The sequence below is a fragment of the Tenrec ecaudatus genome, chromosome 17 (assembly GCF_050624435.1).
Source record: "Tenrec ecaudatus isolate mTenEca1 chromosome 17, mTenEca1.hap1, whole genome shotgun sequence".
NCBI lineage: Eukaryota > Metazoa > Chordata > Mammalia > Afrosoricida > Tenrecidae > Tenrec > Tenrec ecaudatus.
In genome coordinates this window covers 7326486-7346517 of record NC_134546.1, presented here as the reverse complement: position 1 = coordinate 7346517, position 20032 = coordinate 7326486, and the positions used below count along the sequence as shown (strand labels likewise).

General features: G+C 41.6%; 1 protein-coding gene, 1 long non-coding RNA gene and 2 pseudogenes across 4 annotated transcripts in view; 2 read left to right on the top strand and 2 right to left on the bottom strand.

Moving 5' to 3' along the window:
• Positions 1-3403, bottom strand: part of REL (REL proto-oncogene, NF-kB subunit) — a 38611-nt gene extending 35208 nt beyond the window's left edge. For both annotated transcript variants that reach the window (XM_075535839.1, XM_075535840.1), the window contains exon 1: positions 3149-3403. In XM_075535839.1, coding sequence (XP_075391954.1) covers positions 3149-3158 — 10 coding nt within the window. In that variant the 5' untranslated portion in view covers positions 3159-3403. The remainder of the gene's footprint in view (positions 1-3148) is intronic.
• A 203-nt stretch (positions 3404-3606) lies between these two features.
• Positions 3607-20032, top strand: part of LOC142430903 (uncharacterized) — a 121986-nt gene continuing 105560 nt past the window's right edge. For both annotated transcript variants that reach the window (XR_012780674.1, XR_012780673.1), the window contains exon 1: positions 3607-3764. This is a non-coding gene — a long non-coding RNA (uncharacterized LOC142430903). The remainder of the gene's footprint in view (positions 3765-20032) is intronic.
• Positions 11231-11933, bottom strand: LOC142430958 (large ribosomal subunit protein eL6 pseudogene; annotated as a pseudogene).
• Positions 16928-17338, top strand: LOC142430957 (small ribosomal subunit protein eS24 pseudogene; annotated as a pseudogene).

Sequence of the window (20032 nt, the reverse complement as noted above, 5' to 3'; positions counted from 1 at the left end):
AATTTTTGAATTCAAACACAAAATAACTCATTTTACTTGCATTCATTAAAACAGAATCATAAATACACAACAGTAACGACTGTCTAACTATAGATATCTTAGGCAGGTTTGGGAACAGTTTTCTTCACAATGCCTATTCTAATTAGATTGGAATCAAGATTAAAAAAAAACAAGCAAACTTACGAAGCTCTCAATTAATCGGATGATCAATCTGAATAATATTTAAAATCATGTATGCCATAAAAATCCCAGTACTCTATTTTCCTCATGGGACTTACACAAATTTGTTTATTAGCTTATGATCTATGTTACTTTTATGTAGATGATATGTTCAACTATATACACTGTGTCTATTTACATATGACATCCGGTGAGAAATGAAGAAATGGTCTTTTAAAAGTCTGGTCATTAATAAAAATACTTTTTGAGGTCTTAGTACTACCCTGCTCCCAACAGAATCTAAAGCAGGCAACGAGAAACAAATTGAGACCAGTTTTATTTTTTTACAACTGATTAAGGGACACACACAGAACCTTAAAAATAATTGCATAGTAGTGTTCAAACAAATGGATTGCATTTCAAATAACTTGTATTTTCAGGAGGCCCATTTTAAAGCAACTCTTGTGAAAAAGTAAGAAAGATAATCACTCTTCAATTTTCAAACTTTAAAAATTTCATATTTCTTTCAATTTTCTTCCTTCAATTTAGAGAGCCTTTAGCCCTCAAAATAGCAAAAGATTAAGTGCCATTAAACCAATTTCAATGGTTCATATTTTAAAATCACATGGATTTTAAAATATTCTACATAGAAATTTTTTGTCTCTTTCGAAAGATTGCAAGGTTAAGAATTAAGATTACAATCTATTCAAGCAGCAAATTAATAAGGTCTGATGAAATTGTCAAAGGCGGACCTTTTTTTTGGAGGAGGCACATAATTTACATATACAATTTAATAGTTCCATCATATCAAGAAGTGTACAATCATTACCACATCAGTTTTAGAACAACCCCTCATGGTTAAATCGCCTTTAAAATGAGTTGGGCAATCACAATCAGTTCTAGTGCTCCCTCCCCCTCCATTTTTTATTCCCGAAATCCCCCTGCATCCCCTATCAACCCTTGTATCAGCTATTATCCCTATGCATCCACACTTCTTGTGCTTCACAAACTGGGCAACCCAACAGAAACAGTAAAAAACAAAATCAAAATAAGGTGGTAAGGATAAAATAATAATAAAGACAAAAATACAAATAATGAATAAGAAAGAAAAGAGCCCCATCAACATTCCAAAAGCCAGGGAAGACGCTTCTGTCATGGAGCAAGTACAAGATGTTTGCACCCAGAACAAATTCAGGTTGGGGTCTATAAGGAGGTCAACTGCCGCCCCCCCCCCCATCAAGTTCGATCCTGCATAATCAAGTTTACAATGGTTTGTGCCAGGGCTCAGTCTGACTAGATACTCTGCAGATGGGTTCAGGGCTCCCACTGCCCGGCACAGCTTTCGACAAATTGGGGGGACATAATTTTAGTTCCCATACATTGCCTTTCCTCATATTCTAATTCTGTAATTGTCATCTTTGAACCACACAAGCTGGTGTGCTTCTTCTGAGTGGGCTTAGTTGACTCCGATGGCTGCTTGTTTGAATACAACCCTCTAAGAACGCAGATACTACTATTCTGAATAAGGACCAGGCAACTATTTTCTTCACCACGCGTTTTTAATAAAAACCATTTACTGCTGGCCATTCTCTCCACTTCCATAAAACACCTTTCTGATAGCCACCTAGAGAACCAAGTATTTAAAATTCATTCTTGCAGTTTTTAATCTAAATAGCTTTCAATGTATGACCTTAGAAGATTATCTGAAAGACTGGAGTCACTTTAGTGGGTAAAGGGAAAGTTGAAATTATAAAACTATATTTGTCGTCTCACAAGAAAACCACAAAGACAAACTGAAATCAAATGTCATACGAAACACCCCTATTTCCTTTTCAGCCTACAGTAGTAGAAAAGGCATTGTTCTCTTCAACCCTTTTAAAAGATCCTTTACGCGTTCAACTTCCTCTTTACCACAGATCAGCCTCCGCTGACGGCCACTGAACCAGTGGAGGGTGGGGGTCCAGCACAAAAACAAGCCCCCCACCTCAGGCTTCCAACACAGCATCCAACAGCTTTCAGGCCACCCCCGCCTTGGTTCAGGCTGCACCGCCAGCCTGGAAAACGCGTCTATCTACTTTTCCAAAACCCTGAGGAAGGTCCAGTGCAAGCGGGTCTCGAGCCCCCTGCAGCTGGGCTTTCCTCCCCAGCACTACGCGCGGTTTCTCAGGCAGCCCTTCTCCCTGCCGTGGAGTCGATGCCCACTCGGAGGGGCCCTGGTAAGACAGGGTACAATCGCCCCGTGAGCTTCCAAGATTCTGTTTATGGGAGTGGAAAGCCCCGTTTTTCTCCCGTGGAGAAGCTAGTGGTTTCGAACCGCTGACCTTGCAGATCGCTGCCCAACGCACACCCACTTAGCACTTGAAATTTAACGTTGAGGTTGTTTTCATTTCTAGCCATTGCTTTAAAAAAGCACCATCGCTCTACCACCACCACCTCCTTTCCAACAGAAGAAAAAACAAACCGGACTCGAACGTGCACTTTATTTCACCCAAAAAGCACCCCCCTTGTGAGAGCAACACCTCCGGGCACCACCTGCTGAAAGGCCCCAGGCGACCCCGAGAGCCGCGCCGAGTTCAGGACCGCTGTCCGGGCAAACGGCGCTCGCCTCTCCGCGCCGCGCGCTCGGCTTCGCCGGGGTCGGGGCTCCCCGGCGCCCCGAAGGTTCCTCATTCCGCTTCTAAAACCCCAAACCACCATTTCGATACAAATCCGCTTTAAAGTCCTCCTCGGGCTGACGACCGGCTTAACCTCTAAAATCAAGCCGTTGGGAATTTCTTAAGGTTCCTGTGATGCTACTGGGCTCAAATTACAGAGCTGGGCTTTGATTTCGCACGCACACCCCGCGCCGGGGTACAACTCCCGGAGAGGCTGACAAGTCGCGGGCGGCTGCGATCTCACAGACAATGGGCCACAGCCGAACCTCTGCCCGCCGCGGGCGCGCCCTCCGCCCCACCGCGACCCCAGCTCCGAGTCCCGCGCAGGCACTCACCCGACGCCATGGCAGGTAGGGCTCGCCGCGCCGCGCGCGCCGCAGGTAGCTCCGAGCGTCCCGGCCGGCGCCGCCGCAGCCAGTGAGCGCCTCAGCCAGTCAGCCGGTCGCGGGACCTCTGCCGGCGGGACCCCCGGCGCCGCTGACCACTCCCGGGGCCTCCTCCCCCTTCCCGCCCTCCTCTGGGGTGGCGGATCGCACCTTCCCACCCCCTTAGTTCTCGCGCTCCGGGCCGACCCGCGTCGCCAGGCCGAGGTCGGGAGCCGGGCGCGCAGGGGGCGGAGCGCGGTGAGAGCCCAGCGCCCGCCCGAAGGGGAGGCCGCCGGGAGGGAGGGGGATTTCCCGTCGCTGACGTAGGTCCCGTCGCCACCGCCTGCCTCCGGGGGCGGGGCCTCCCCGGGGCCCGCGAGCGTCCGGGCGCCGCCTGCGGCTCGCGCCCCGCCCCCGCGCATGCGCCCCCCCCTCCGGGGCCGCGAGGTTGGCGCCGGGTGCCTGGGGATCCGGGAGCGCGGACGCGCGCGGACGCTTCGGAAGCGCAGGGAACGCCGGGAGCCGCGAGGCGCCGGTCCCGCGGGTGCGGAGGCCGCGGGCTGCTCGAGAAATCCCCCTCCTCCAGGTTGTTCTTTGGAGCGTGGTTTAAAGTTCAGCGGCAGGTGGGAGGGTGTGGTGACGTCGAGCGGGCTCTGTCCGCGAGCGCTGAGGGGCGGGCCGGGCCGGGCCGGGCCGGGCGGCGAAGTGGGGCGGGACCCGTCGGCTGGGGGAGGTCCGCCGGGGTTTTCGATCGGTGGTTCCCCCTGTTCCCGATTTCGCACGCAAATCACCGCCCCCGCGCCCGCGGGTGTCGCAGGCGTCCTACAGGGAAGTGCGGAAGCGACCGTCCCTTCGGATCTCCCATTTGCATGCGGAGACCGCCGCGGTTTGCTTGCCCCCGTCTTTACATTGCCAGGGCTCCTGTTAACTTGATGCATGTTTTCTACCTAAACCTTGTAAACTCAACAGATCTACACTACGATTTTATAGATAGGTAGCAGCTGCCTCCTCGTGACGTGATAAATTTCAGTGAAAACCCAGTTGCCATTGGTGTGGCTCAGGATGAACCAAATCAAGCCAAATGCGCGGCTGCGCGGGAGATTCTGAGACAGAGCGACCTTATAGTACGGAGTAGAACTGTCCCCTAGGCTTTCTGAGCCTGTAACCTTTTGCAGAAGTGGGCTGCCCATTAGCCTAACCTTTTTTTTTTTTATTTATCATTTTATTGGGGGCTCGTACAATTCTTATCGCAATCCATCCATCCATGTGTCAAGCACATTTGTACATTTGTTGCCATCATCATTGTCAAAATATTTATCTTCCACTTGAGCCCTTAATATCAGCTCCTCATTTTCCCTCTCCTTCCCACTACCCCCTCCCTCATGAACCCTTCCTAATTCATAAATTATTATTATTTAGTCATATCATACACTGTCTGACGTCTCCCTCCACCCACTTTTCTTTTTTCAATGCCCCAGGGAAAAGGTTATATGTAGATCCTTGTAATCGGTTCCCCCTTTCTATCCCACCTTCCCTCCACCCTCCAGGTATGCCACTCTCGCCACTGGTCCTGAAGGCCTTAGCCTAAGCTTTTGGTTAGCAGCCCGACCTTGCCACCAGGGTTCCTATGGGCACCTACATCCCGAAAACTGACAGTTGGAGAATGGAAAAGCGTTTAGTGTTGAAGGAATCCAGGATAGCGCTATTTCCTTGATTTGCTGAGAGCCTCCTGTGATTTAGATACTTTACTTCATCTGTCATTTTAGAGGCGAGGTAATCGGAGTTCAGAGAGTTAAGTGACTTGCCCAAAGATGGAAGGAAAAACAATCTATACCTGGGCGGGGTCTGAATCCAGACTCTTCACATTTTCGCTTAACTGCCTCAAGTAAGGATGGAGGGGGAATAGAGTGTCAACTAGTGTCAGATTTCCCAAGAAGCACAGTAAGCACTGACCTGCTTGTGTTTACTTACTAATCTGTGGTGAACTATTTCCCCTTTTTTCATCACTTCAAAGACCACTCCTAGATACAGCTGGTATCTTAGCTGGCACCACAGCACCTTTTTACAGATGAAGGCTTTAAAAAAATTATCACTGACAGGGATAGAGAGTACCCAGACCACCAGGTAACTATGGGTTTACTTGTGCTTATTTACTGATCTGTCGTGGACATGATGTGGTGGAGAAGATGTGAAACTTCAGGAGCCTGTGCACACCTTGTTTATTGAGTTATCTGCCCTTTGGGATCATTAAGTGTTCTAAATGGGAGGACTCTGTTTAGGAAATACAGTCTGCCTGTCCCAAAATATCCTCCTACAAAAGATAGAAAAGAGTGAGGCAATTTTATTAATACAAAATACATATTACAGGCAATCAGCTAAAGAGATGAAGGACCATCCCTGTACTCATTTATCTAGCCAGACAGATTGAATCTGCTACATACCTGTGAACTGCCTTATCCCAAAGTAAACAAGCCAACATCTTGCATCTTCTCAGCAATAGGAAGTTCATCTTGGAGCCAAGTCCTTCGGTTTAATGCCCACAGAGACACGGAGACCTGGCGCCACTCGCCTTGATGTTCATATTTCAAAGAAATGGCTTCAAAGCCCCTTAGCAAGATCTACTTGGGATGAAAATTGGCAAGAGGATTATTTAGCTTTTAAAAAAGATTTACTCATTTCTCAATGAGCTAAAGAATGCATTTGCCCTTGGAAATTTTCTAAAGACAGGGGAGGAGGGAAAGTCCTCTGACTTGGGGCATCAGGGAGGTTTTTTCATGCATGAGCTGTTCCTTGGTTTGGATGTGCCCTTACAGTCCCAGATGTCAGGGCTGTAAGGGTAAATGTTCTGCGTGGAGATAAGGGCGCCACAGCAAAGTGTGGTGAAGAAAGCAGATGGTGCCCAGCCTCGACTGCAATAGGATCTGGGGTCTTACAGGCTTGTTTTGAAGCAAGCAGCCATCTAAGCAAGGAGTCAACTATGTCCACATTGGAAAAGCACACCAGCCTGTGTGATCCAACAATGACAATAGCAACATCCAAATAGGATGAAGGGGAAAGTGTCAAAGCTTAAATTGTGAACTCCCAATTTGTAGAAGGTTATGGAGGACAGTGGAAACCCATCTGCAGCGTTCTAGTCAGATTAAGCCTCTAGCAGATTCCCACTAGCCACTGGCGGGGGACTCAAAGCAGCTTTACTACCACACCAGACTATCGTAACCTTGATTGTGACAGATCGAACCACAGTATAATATACTTGGTCAGTTGACCTCCCTTTTGACCCAACCTGAATTTGCTCTAGGCTCAAATATTTCTGGCTTGTTCTGTATCAGAAATTTCTTCTCTGGTTTTTAAAATATTACCGGTGGTCTTTTCTTGCTCTTTATTTTATCTTCTTATTATTTACTTATTACTGTTTTGTTTTATTATTTCTATTGGATTTCCCACTTTGTGAAGCACAGAAGTGGGTGCACAGAAACAATAACTGATGAAACAATTTATCAGGGACGTGGGAGTAGGGTAAGGTGGGGGATGGATTTGGGGAGCAAACAATGAATGCAGAAAGGGGAAGGGAACATTAGAAATGAATGTGATAATACATCTACAACTCTTTTAAAAAGCAATTTTACTATGGAAATGTATGATATATGAATATTACATCAAGAAAACTAAAAAAAAAAAAACCTAAAAAAATGAAACCAAATAATCAGTGGTTACCATGGGTGAAGGAGGAAGAGTTTTTGCTTAGGGGGCATTGAGTTTATGTTCATGGTGGTGGAATAATTTGGAAAAGGATATCAATAATGGTTATATAACACGAGTATAATCAATGGCGCTGAATTTTACATGTAGAAGTTGTGGAATTGGAGAATGTTTTGTTGTGTATATTTTTGCCACAATTTTTAAAAAGATATGAATAACGGAATAGAAGGAAGAAAAAAATGTTCTAGAATTGATTGTGGTGATGATTGTACAACTCTTCTTGATATGACTGCATTATTGATTTGTATGACATGTGGATGAAGTGCCAATAAAACTTTAAAAATTAAGTAAAAGAAACCTCATCTGTACAGACACAAATTTTGAAAAGGTTAGGGGGAAAACATGAAAACCTCACTGGGGATAATAATGCATAGGAATGCATTTGGTAATAAAAACAAAGCACTATACAGTGAAGTCAAGTTTAAAGAAACAATATATAGAGAAAACAACTTTATTGAATGTCTGTTATTGACACAAAAACTCTACTTTCATAGAATTTTCTAAATAAAGCATGCTAAATGTTAGAGAAAATATGGACCCCTGGTGACGCGGTGGGCTGTTAACCCCAGGTCGGCAGGTGGAAACCACGTGCTCTGCAAGAGAAACGCGGTTGTCTGCCCCAGAAAGACTTCTGGTAATGGAGACGCCCAGGGGCAGTTCTACTTGGTCCTACAGATTGCTATGAATTGGAATCAACTCAATGGCAGTGGTTTGTGAGTGTATCTAGAAAATATAAAGAAATTGTTCAATGTTTGCACCCAGACATAGAATTCCCCTGACTGCAAGTACTAGGAATGCGGCTAGACACTAGTGTTCACATGGTAACTTATCAGAGTTGTCATTTTCAACTTAAAAAACAAACCTAAATGTAACTCTATTCCCTGGATTGACACAGTAGTTGTATTCCTGAAAATTCTAGTGCAAATGAAAACGAAGTAAAAGCATTTTGCAGTTTATATGTAAAGTGCTGTGTTCTGGGCATCTGCTACTATCTGTGTGGACTTTTCACCTATGCAAGCGCCTGAGGAGGAGGGAAACTCTTGGCTGATGGGCATCTAGTATCCCTGATCACGCCACTATCTTTCCAAAACACTCCTCAAGGTTTGGAACAGTGTTTAATGTTCGTGGTCATCAGATTCCCTACTTAGAATTCAGGTTCCTTAGACCTGCTCCCAGGAATCCTGACTTAGCAGGCCGGGGCAGGGTCTGCAACGTGCATTTGCTACTGACCACCTTTTGCCTGGCCATCAGAACACACTGTCACAAGCTTCACTCTAACTAGAGGCATGTCTTCCGCTTACCTTGTTCGTGGTTCACCCGGAGTCCAGGTTCTAGCAGTGGACCCGGTTACCCCATGAGAACCTTCACTTAGAGGGGTTTGGCATCTTTATGTTTTAATGCCATGAAAATTGCAGTAGTATTGCTGGCGGTAAATTTTACTGCTATCACTTTGGGTCATAAACACTTTGTGAGATGAAGAAAATTTCATTTGTCGTTTAAATGACTATACTGTCTAGCATTATTGATAATCCAGTAACTACATAACACAGAAGTAAGCCTTTTAATGCAAGTGCCAAGGTACTGGAGAGGGGCCAGAAATACAGTGGGCCGTGTTCAGTAAGACAAGGGGAAATTCTTAGGGTGGCTGGGGGAGCCCCCGATTATTCCTAGCCATCCAGAGGGCCACGGAGTGGAAAGGAAATGGTATGTGGCCCTGCCAAGTGAACCTCAGGACCCAGGAGCCACCATTGAGCTGTGTGGACCATAACAAACTGTAGATAACCTTGAGGAGAATGGGAATTCTAGAACACGCCATTGTGCTCATGTGTTGTGGAATTTGTATATGGAACACGAGGCAGCTATACAAACACAACAAGGGATAAACAGCGGGGTTTACGTTGGAAAGGGTGTGCATCAGGGTTATATCCTCACCATTACATTCAATCTGTACAGTGAGTAAATCATCAGAGAAGATGGATTATATGAAGAAGAATATGGTATCAGTTTTGGAGAAAGGCTTCCTAACAACCTGCAATATGCAGCTTTCAAGGGTGGAAAAGCAAGGAGGTTTCCTTGAGGACTAAGCTGTGGCTGACCCAGGCCAATGGATTTTCAATTTTCTCGTGCATGTAAAAGTTGGACATTGCATAAGGAAGACTGAAGAAGAATTTGATGCATTTGAATTGTGCTGGTGAAAAGTACTGAAAGTACCATATGCTTCCAAAACAATAAATAAATCTGCCTTGGGAGAGATACAGGTAGAACCCTCCTTAGAAGCAAGGATGGTGAGGCTGGACGTGTTGTCAGGAGAGACTAGTCCGTGGAAAAGGACATCAGACTTGGCAAAGTCGCAGGAGAGTGAGAAAGGATGGCCGTCAGCAATTTGGACGACACGGTAGCTGCAACGGTGGGTGATGTGAGAATGGGGAAGGACGAGCGTGTTTGGTTCTCTTGTACATAGGTCGCTGTGAGTTGGAGCTGACTTGATGGCAGCAACAATCAGAAACCATACAGCTCTGTCCTGTGGGCCCCTCTGTGTCAGAATCAACTGAATGACGTCTCTCACTCAGCCTGTTGTCAAGGTTTATGCAGTTGTAGCTTGTACCAGGGCTTCATTTCTCTTTGTTTTGTTACCCATTCGCCTGTTGATTAGCCGTTTAGGCTGTTGCCGCTTTTTGACATTGGTGAATAATGCCGTGCTGGAAAAGTGTGCTTGAACCCCTACTTTCAATGCTTTGGGGTATGTGCATGCAAGTGTGACAATTCCTGAGTCACGGCAACGCTCTCACTTTTTGAGGTGTTGTCACACTTGGTTTTGTGCCATTTTACAGTCCCACTAGAAATGGAGGAGGAGCCCATTATCTCCACACCTGCACCGACAATTGTCCTTTCCATTTTGTAAATTATAACCACCCTAGGGGTATGAAGTGGTGTCTCAGTGTAGTTTCGATTCGCACTTTCCTCAGGAGCTCTGTTGGCACTGTTGTGTAAGTGTTGGACAGCCAACTGATGGCAGTGGATCGGTTTTTGAGTATTATATAACCATTAAAAGGGGGAAATGGAGGAATAAGGTTCAGCTCCTGTTCAAAGAAATGTTTGGGAAAATATAGAGAGGTGTGATAGCAATTATAACATTTATCAAAATCATAGATTAATAGCATGAAACTAAGTCGGGCTTTCCACTTAGCACGTTCTTTATTATTCAAACTCCTAAGTGTTTTGTTTAATTTTAATTACAACCTAAAGACTAGACACAGGATCTATTAAAAATTAGAGGAAAAACCTCACTTATAATTGTACCTCACCTACACAAATAACACCCTTATGCATGTGTGAATGTGTGTCCTGACACATACCAACCCTGTATACAACAGAACACACTAAAGCACTGGTCCCGAACCTTTCTCACAGTGGTTCTTAGATATGAGCCCATTGTTACAGCTCCTGTGGCAATCCATTTCAATGAGGGTCCTCTACCAAGCATGAGAGGTATTTTCCAGGACCTGTCTCGCCTATTAATATGCCCTAATTATGTGAGATGAAGCCTCATCATCCTCACTTCCATGCAACATTCGGATGTAATTTTTCCAATACAGATCTGTCTCTTCTTCTTAATCATTTTATTGGGGGCTGGTACAACTCATCACCATCCATCCATCCATCCATCTACTGTGTCAAGCACATTTGTACATTTGTTGCTCTCATCATTCTCAAAACATTTGCTTTCTGCTTGAGCCCTTGGTATCAGCTTCTCATTTTTCTTGTTCCCCCTTCCTCACGAAACCTTCATAATTTATAAATTATTGTTATTTTGTCATATCTTACACTATTTGGTGTCTCCACTCACTTTTCTGTTGTCTGTCCCCCAGGGAGGAGGTCCTGAAGGGAACATCCGCCCTGGAGTCCCTGTGTTTCCAGTTCCTATCTGTACCAGTGTGCATCCTCTGGCCTAGCCAGATTTGTAAGGTAGAATTAGGATCATGGTAGTGAGATCTGTTTCTTCTGGCAGTCCACGATATTTCAATATTCTTGGCCAACATCATAATTAAAGTCCATCAGTTCTTCTCTGGTCTTCCCTATTCATTGTCTAACTTTTATACGCATATGAAGCAGTTGAAGATACTGTGGCCTGAATCAGGAATTCCTTAGTGCTCAAAGTGACATCATATACAAGTAATTGTTTGGAGTATATCCACACATATCTTTTGTTGCATAGTTGATATAGCTGAAATCATGGATACAATGTATCCATAAAATTTGGTAGCCTATTGTTTTCACTTAGCATTATATTACTCACATTTTTTTCCATATTTCTTTCTTGGAGTCACAGATCTTGCCTTCTTGGTGTCTGGACTAGGGCAGCTTCTTGAAGTAGGCGTCTGTGAGATGTTTGGGTATTTTCACACCACTGATATCAATTTTGGTGGAGGTGGCGATGACAACTTTCAGATGCGTTCTACACAGAGGAACACGATTGAGTGAGAGACATCGGTCGGTAGCAGCAAGCCACTGCCCAGCTGTTTCCAGAAAAGCACTCTCTTCCCTCGAGGAATGGTCTCAGGATGCTGCTGACCGAAGGGCTTTTCACCATGGCTCAGCAGCTTCCGAGGCACGTCTTCTGTAAGGTGACACTGAGGCATTTTGCACAGTGTGACTACTTGGGTACCACCATTCTTGTCACCACCAACTGGCTTTGTGGCAGTAGCCAGGGCCTTCTCCTTTTTCTGAATTTGGCCGCGGAATACTTCCTCTCTTGTACATGGCCTTTCTGGAATACAAGGTGGAGCAGGAATACAGGCCAATTTTATTTATTATCTCTGAAATTTTCTTTTTTGCTGGATTTTTCTGAGCTTTTTACCATTCAAGCTTAGCCCCAACCCCAGAACTAGGTGGATCCTGACCTCCAACAGGAATTATTCCCCTTAATCCCCTAGAAGTTCCTTTACTTAATACTTCTGTCCTATTAGCCTCAGGAGTAACAATTACTTGAGCTCATCATAGCTTAATGGAGGGAAACCGAAAACAAATAATTCAAGCCTTATCTGTAACTATCCTATTAGGTCTATATTTTACTATGCTTCAAGCTTCAGAATACTACGAAGCACCCTTTACTATTTCTGATGGTGTCTATGGATCAACATTCTTTATAGCAACTGGTTTTCATGGACTTCATGTAATCATTGGATCCACTTTCCTAATTGTATGCTTATTTCGACAAATGTTTTACCATTTTACATCAAAACATCATTTTGGATTTGAAGCTGCCGCATGGTACTGACACTTTGTTGATGTAGCTTGACTTTTCCTTTATGTATCCATTTATTGATGAGGCTCCTATTCTTTTAGTATAATTTGTACTGGTGACTTCCAATTACCAAGTTCTAGCCTGATCTAGAAAAGAATAATTAACTTAATATTTACCATACTTGTTAATATTTCCCTGGCTACTATCCTTGTATTAGTCGCCTTTTGACTTCCCCAACTAAATACTTACATAGAAAAAACAAGCCCTTATGAATGTGGTTTTGACCCCGTAAGCTCAGCCCGTCTCCCATTCTCTATAAAATTTTTTCTTATCGCCATTACTTTCCTTCTATTTGATTTAGAGATCGCACTTCTTCTCCCACTTCCATGGGCAATTCAATCCAATAATTTAATTCTCATACTAATAATAGCATTTTTCCTTATCTCTATCTTATCTCTTGGTCTTACTTATGACTGAACTCAAAAAGGATTAGAATGAATTGAATTGATAATTAGTTTAAAAAAAATAAATGATTTCGACTCATTAGATTATGAAAAAAATCATAATTATCAAATGCCAATTGTTTGCATTCACATTATTACTGCTTTCTTTATGGCTTTTATGGGCTTATTAATTTACCGCTCACACCTTATGTCAACTTTACTATGCCTAGAAGGTATAATACTGTCTTTATTTATTCTTAATTCTATTTTAGCTCTAAGCTTACATTTTACTTTATTCTCTATAATTCCTATTATCCTTTTAGTATTTGCTGCATGTGAAGCAGCCCTAGGATTATCACTATTAGTAATAGTGTCTAGTACTTACGGATTAGACTATGTTCAAAACTTAAATCTTCTACAATGTTAAAACTAATTTTACCAGTAATTATATTAATTCCACTAACATGATTATCTAATAGTAAAAATTTATGAATTAATATTACAACATACAGCTTCTTAATTACTCCTATCAGTTTTCTTTTGCTTAACCAAGCCTCTGATTTAAATCTTAATTTACCTCATTTTTTTCTGATCCATTATCTACACCCCTTATCATTTTATCTATATGATTACTTCCTCTAATACTACTAGCTAGCCAATCACACTTAAAAAATGAACCAGTAATACGTAAAAAAAGCTATGTGACAATACTTATTCTTCTTCAATTTTTCCTTATCATAACTTTTTCTTCTACTGAAATAATAATATTTTACATTTTATTTGAAGCTACTCTTATCCCCACATTAATTATTATTACCCGATGAGGTAACCAAACTGAACGATTAAATGCCGGGATTTATTTTCTATTTTATACCCTCCTAGGATCACTCCCTTTACTTATTGTTCTTATCAGTTTATATAATTTACTGGGTACGCTAAATTTAATCCTAATTCCTTATTTTATAAAACCTCTCCCACTAACATGGCTATCAAATTTAATATGATTAGCTTGTATAATAGCATTTCTAGTTAAAATGCCCTTATATGGACTTCACTTATGACTTCCAAAAGCTCACGTTGAAGCTCCAATTGCAGGTTCAATAGTACTTGCCGCAATTCTTTTAAAATTAGGAGGATGCGGTATAATACGAATTTCTATAATTTTAGATCCTATCACCCAAAATATAGCTTATCCCTTTTTGATACTCTCATTATGAGGTATAATCATAACCAGCTCAATCTGTTTACGACAAACAGACCTGAAATCTCTAATTGCATATTCATCTGACTACGCTATGGAATAATTTTATTATTATTATTTATTTATTTATTATTATTCCATAGCGTAGTCATATTTATACATGTATATACAGGCCAATTCCTCTGACCAGGGTGGGGTTTGGGCAGTAGAGGACTTCCTCTTCTTGAGTTTTTTTGCCCATGATCTTAGCCTTCTTAACTTTGCTACTGCCAACTGCTTACTTGACAAGACTCTGCAACTTGCTCTTCAGTAGCTAAAGCAAAGAGAAGAAACAACAATGCGCTGAACAGAAAATTCCAAAGGGCAACTCAAGAAGTCAAAGTAAAGCATTATAATAAAATCCAAAGACCTGGTGTTAGAAAAACAAAAGGGAAGAATACTCTCAGCATACCTCAAACGGAAGGATTTGAAGGTAAAAAATTTGTTGTTAATCTAAGAAATACTGCATACGAGTTAAGTAGTTTGCAACTAGATTTATCACATATTACTCAGTGATTAAAATTTATGATAAACTAAGGGTCTGTATTGACTGGTTTGGGAGCAGGTCTATGGGAGAGTGGAGTGACAACATGAGTTCTCACACTGGGTGACATCAACATTGCTTTCTAAAAGTCACAGGCGTCAACCCTATTCAGGTCCCCTCTGCATACATAGGTTTATTGTGAAACAAAATGGATTGAATTGCAACTTACAACAATATGTAAGCCAGAAGGACACTCACAGGAAGATGGTGGGCTAGGCAGACATGCTTCACAAACCGTCTACAACAGATGCGAGAGAGCCAAGGAAAGAGCTGCAGATGATACTACTGGGACACTGCGCTTCCGGGGAAAGGATGGGGAAGTGGGCTGAATACTGACTAGGAGAACAAAGTGGCAAGAGAGGAGATGGATGAATTGTTAGCTTGCCTGCTGAGGACTAAAAGGGTGTAAGTGCTTTTAGGTAAGGGTACAGGAATATGGAAACCTGAAAGAAAAGGGGATTGGACTGATGGATTATAACCGGTCCTGCTCACTATTTAACAAAGAGATTCTCACTACACTGGTCAGGATAACAGATAGACTTGGAACTATTTGTATGGTCTGTTTTTCTTCTTTTGATGTCTATATAAGATAGGCAGGATAAGCAACCTCAAGGAGACAGTGATGGGATGGGCGGTTCTGGGGAGGTGTGGGGAGCAGAAATGGGAGTTGAGAAGGAAGGGGGGAGGTGAGCGGTGAGCCAATAACATGGAATAGTAAGAGTTCTAAAATTGACAGGGAGGAGGCTGTAGCATTCCTGGTTGTGTTTGATCAATTTAAATGTACTCAAGAGGAATTAGTGAGAGGTGAACCATGGGTAAACATGATAGTGTGGCAGGAGGGAAGAAGAAAAAGTAAAATGTATGTAGGATTAAATTTAGATATGTCTATATTTAAACATAACGGTAGGTGTATTTATACATGTATATACATGTAAATACAAGGAAGCAGATGGACTTTGAGCCTTTACTTAAATCTTACTTCAGTAAAAGAACAGTTCTAATAATGTGGCATTATATGATCCTTCACCTTCCCAACATGATTGCTGAAGACAAAAAGGGTGCATAAGCAAATGTGAAGAAAGCTGATGTTGCCCGGCTACTAAAATATATAGTGTCTGAGGTTTTAAAGACTTGAAGATAAACAAGTGGCCATCTAGCAGGGAAGCAACAAAGCCCATGTAGAAGCACACCCGCCTGTGTGATCATGAAGTGCTGACAGAAATAGGTATCAGAAGTTTAAAAAGTTCAAAATCAAGTTGATGTGAAGGAACGTGGAAACAATGGAGAACCAAAACCCACCAGTAAAATGATTGGACAGTCCCTCTTGGAAGGGATGATAAACCCAGGGTGCAGTATTGCACTAATGAAACACATAGCTATCCTCTAATTCGTTAATATTTCCTCCCCTTATTATTGCGGTTTTTGTTTGTCCTCATTAATCTTGTTAGACCTGCATATGTTCATTTGTATAATTAAGATCATTAGATGTATGAAAGCCAAGATAGCCCTTCAGAAACAGTAACAGGAGTAATGATTCCTTGAGGGTATGGGAAGGGGGTCGGGCTGATGGCAATGATGACTGTATTACCCCACCCAAGGAGAATGAATTATCAGAATTGCAGGTGAATGTATACATTGGATTGTGTATGATATGGAAATAAATAAATAAATAAAAATAAGGGTTCCTGGAGGATAGGGTGGGGGAAAGGGAACAAAGGGGAGCTGATATTAAGGAGTTCAAAAAGAAAGAACATGTTTAGAAACTGATTGTGGTAGCAATTATAAAATACTGCGTGATGTGATTGAACTATGTAATATATCTGTAAGAGAACCTAATAAAATGATTAAAAATTAAAAACAAATTTAAAAAATCACAATGTCTAAAGGACAATTTGGTTCACAAAATTTCTGTTCAAACAAACAACCAAAACAGAGAGCCAGAAAAACACTTCTGCGATCAAATGGCTGTAGAACTACCTGAGAAGGAATTCAAGAGAATGATGATATTTAGGCACCTTCAGTGGATTAAAAGAAAGTTCAAGAAAGCTACAGATGAAATGAAGGCAAGCACAGACAAAAGTTTAAAAGAATACAAGAAAACACTCAAGAACAAAATTTTTAAAATAAGTGAAAAATTAGAAACCATGCTAAGGCTAACTTAGTGAACTTGAAGACAAATTTCTCAATACAAATTTGCTAGAGAAACAGAAAAAAATCTGAAAAAACTTAAGAATTATGGGAACACCAGCAAGAGGTATAACTTACAGGTTATTGGAATTCTAGAACAGGAAGAGGGAACAAGAAACACGGAGAAATTTGTTGGGTTATTTTAAGAAAACTCATATAAAAGATATGATTTGTATTACAGAAGCTAAACAAATCCCAAACAGAATAGACTTCAAAAGAAACCAACACTAAGACATAATAACCTAACTTTCTAAAACTAAAGACAAGGAAAGAATCCTAAAAACTGCTTGGGACCTTTTTGTCTCTGGCTGTCTGAGCGTTCTGTGCCATCATGAATGACACGGTAACCATCCGGACCGGGAGGTTCATGACCAACCGACTACTTCAGCGGAAACAAATGGTCATTGATGTCCTTCACCCTGAAAAAGCAACAGTGCCTAAGACAGAAATTCATGAAAAACTAGCCAAAATGTACAAGACCACACCAGATGTCATTTTTGTATTTGGATTTAGAACCCATTTTGGTGGTGGCAAGACTACTGGCTTCAGCATGATTTACGATTCTTTGGATGATGCAAAGAAAAATGAACCTAAACACAGACTTGCAAGACATGGTCTGTATGAGGAGAAAAAGACCTCGAGGAAGCAACGCAAGGAGCGCAAGAACAGAATGAAGAAAATCAGGGGGACTGCAAAGGCCAGCGTGGGTGCTGGCAAAAAGAAAATAAAGCATCTACAGTGACTTGATCTGCACTGGTTATGTGGATTTTTCACCAGAGAATTAATAAACTATAAAATCTTAAAAAAAAAACTGCTTGGGAACAGCAAAAAGTTACCAATAAAGTTGAACTAAAAATACTGAGCTATAATCTCAGCAGAAACCATAGTTCTTCAGATGGAGGACCAACAAGAGCAGATGACTAATTAGATTAACATACATGATAGCACCATTCAGAAGTCAACCCAGGTACAGAAGTATCCAAAGTAAAAAACAAAATTCTCTTAAGATTAGCAATGGGGAACCAAAGATAATCAATTTGTAATTAAAGAGAATTACAAAGTAATAGTAGAGATTAAATAGTGTAGTTAAAGAATTTCCATATGGAAAACAATAGATTGTAAAATAGAACAGACTTTTCCCCTTATTTTCTAACAGCTTTGTTAGCATATAATCCACATGCCATACAATTCAATGATTTGAGTATAGTAAATAGATGTTTAATCATCACCACAATCAATTTTATAATATTTTCTTCATTTTTTTACCCATTATTACTAGTTCCCCATTGCCCCCCAACAACCCCTGCCATAATCTAAGGAACTATTAATCAAGTTACTATCTCTATGGATTACTTATCCTGGCTATCACAGAAGGAAAATCATATAGAAAACCCCACAAGAATAAAACACAGAAAAACTTCAAAGGAAAGAAGATAATAGAAACTAGAACATCCCTTTTCACGTAGATGGCGCCGAAGGCAAAGAAGGAAGCTCCTGCCCCTCCCAAAACGGAAGCCAAAGCAAAGGCTTTAAAAGCCAAGAAGGCCGTGCTGAAAGGCATCCACAGCCACACACACACACAAAAAAATCCGCACGTCACCCACCTTCCGGCGGCCCAAGACCTTGAGACTAAGAAGGCAGCCCAAATACCCTCGGAAGAGCGCCCCCAGGAGAAATAAGCTGGACCATTATGCCATCATCAAGTTCCCCTTGACTACAGAGTCTGCCATGAAGAAGATCGAAGATAACACACTTGTGTTCATTGTGGATGTCAAAGCCAACAAACACCAGATCAAACAGGCTGTGAAGAAGCTCTATGACATTGAAGTAGCCAAGGTCAACACCTTGATCAGGCCTGACGGGGAGAAGAAGCCATATGTTCGACTGGCTCCTGACTATGACGCTTTAGATGTTGCCAACAAAATTGGAATCATCTAAAGTGAGCCCAGCTGGCTAATGCTAAATGAACTTTTTCAATATAAAAAACAAAACTAGAACAAATTAAAAATGGTTAAAAAGGGAGAACAAATGATAAGACAGTAGAACCCCAGTACTCAACCACATTGGTATTTGACATAATTGGATTTCGATGTGAAATGTCGAGAAAATTTAGCATCAGAGCTTGAACAAAACATAGGAATCTGACCCGACGCACGTGATTTTTATAAACAAAAGCAGGTCGTGTTTCAGTCACTTGATGTTAGTTGGCATTGTTAGTACACATTGTTTAAACCTTTTGCAGTTGTGTTCCAAGCATTTTGCTATAATTTTCTTAGATTTTGTGGCTTTTTGTACTGTTTTGAGATAAACATGGGTCCTAGGAACGTTTTTGTTTTTTTTTTTAAGAATCATCATGATAAGGAACTGGTTAACCGTGTTGTCGATATTGTTGATGATAATTTAATAAACCCTTTTAGAAAGCAGTTAAGAAAACACCAATGGGAGACCACATTAGACAGATTTCTCTCTCTCTCTCTCTCTCTCTTTCTAGAAAAAGCCAGCTAGGTCCTGGTGGCTAAAAGCAAAGAAGGGGAGAAAATAAACAAACAACCTCCTGAAAAGCAGCTACCAGTTGATTGTTATGGAAGAGGATCCCCTTTCCAAACACTGACTCTCTCTCAATACCGCCTCTCCAAATGCATGTCTACAGATCCAGATCCCCCCCAATCTCAAGGGATGGGCCATACTGTAATGAAAAACCTTTTAAATGTTGTGTTTCTTATTTAAATTGTATATTTTTAACTCTGAACTTACTTACTTTAAAATTCTGTGTAATGTTTTATATAAGAAGGCAAGGTTAGGGTAAAAACTTGGTGGTTGAGAATGAATTAATCCGTTTTCAGTTATTGGAAAAATTGATTTGGAGCTTGACTGTATCACATCTTGATGTTCCTTCTAGAACAGATTAGTGTTGAGGCCTGGGGTTCTACTGTATGTTAATTTTAATCTAATTATATCTGAAGTGATCCACTTGGGTAAAATTATCCACATGTCTGATCAATGGTCTGAGGACGTTCAATGAAGGCGTAATCCTTGTGGGGACCCTACAAATGGGTTTGGGGCTTTCACTGTCATCTATAGTCTTCTGCAAACCAAGTTCTCAGAATTCAAGCTTAGATACAATTCCTTCCTCTGATCTTGGATTTTATTTTTTACAATCCTTGGATCACACCGGTTAGTGTGTTTCTTCCATGGGCATTTACCTGACACCTCACTTAGATGGTTTCTTGTTTAAGACAAGCCTTTAAAACATCAGATGCTATTCTTTCTGATTGCCTGGCCATCTAATTTCTTTATTACCTTTTGCTATAGCATCGATATCTTCAGTGGCCACTTCATAAGGGCAAATATTGAGCAGGGCCAATATTAAGAAAAAAATTTCAATTTTTTTTCTTAGATTAGATTTGATTAAGTATGAGCTCAAATCTATTTGTAT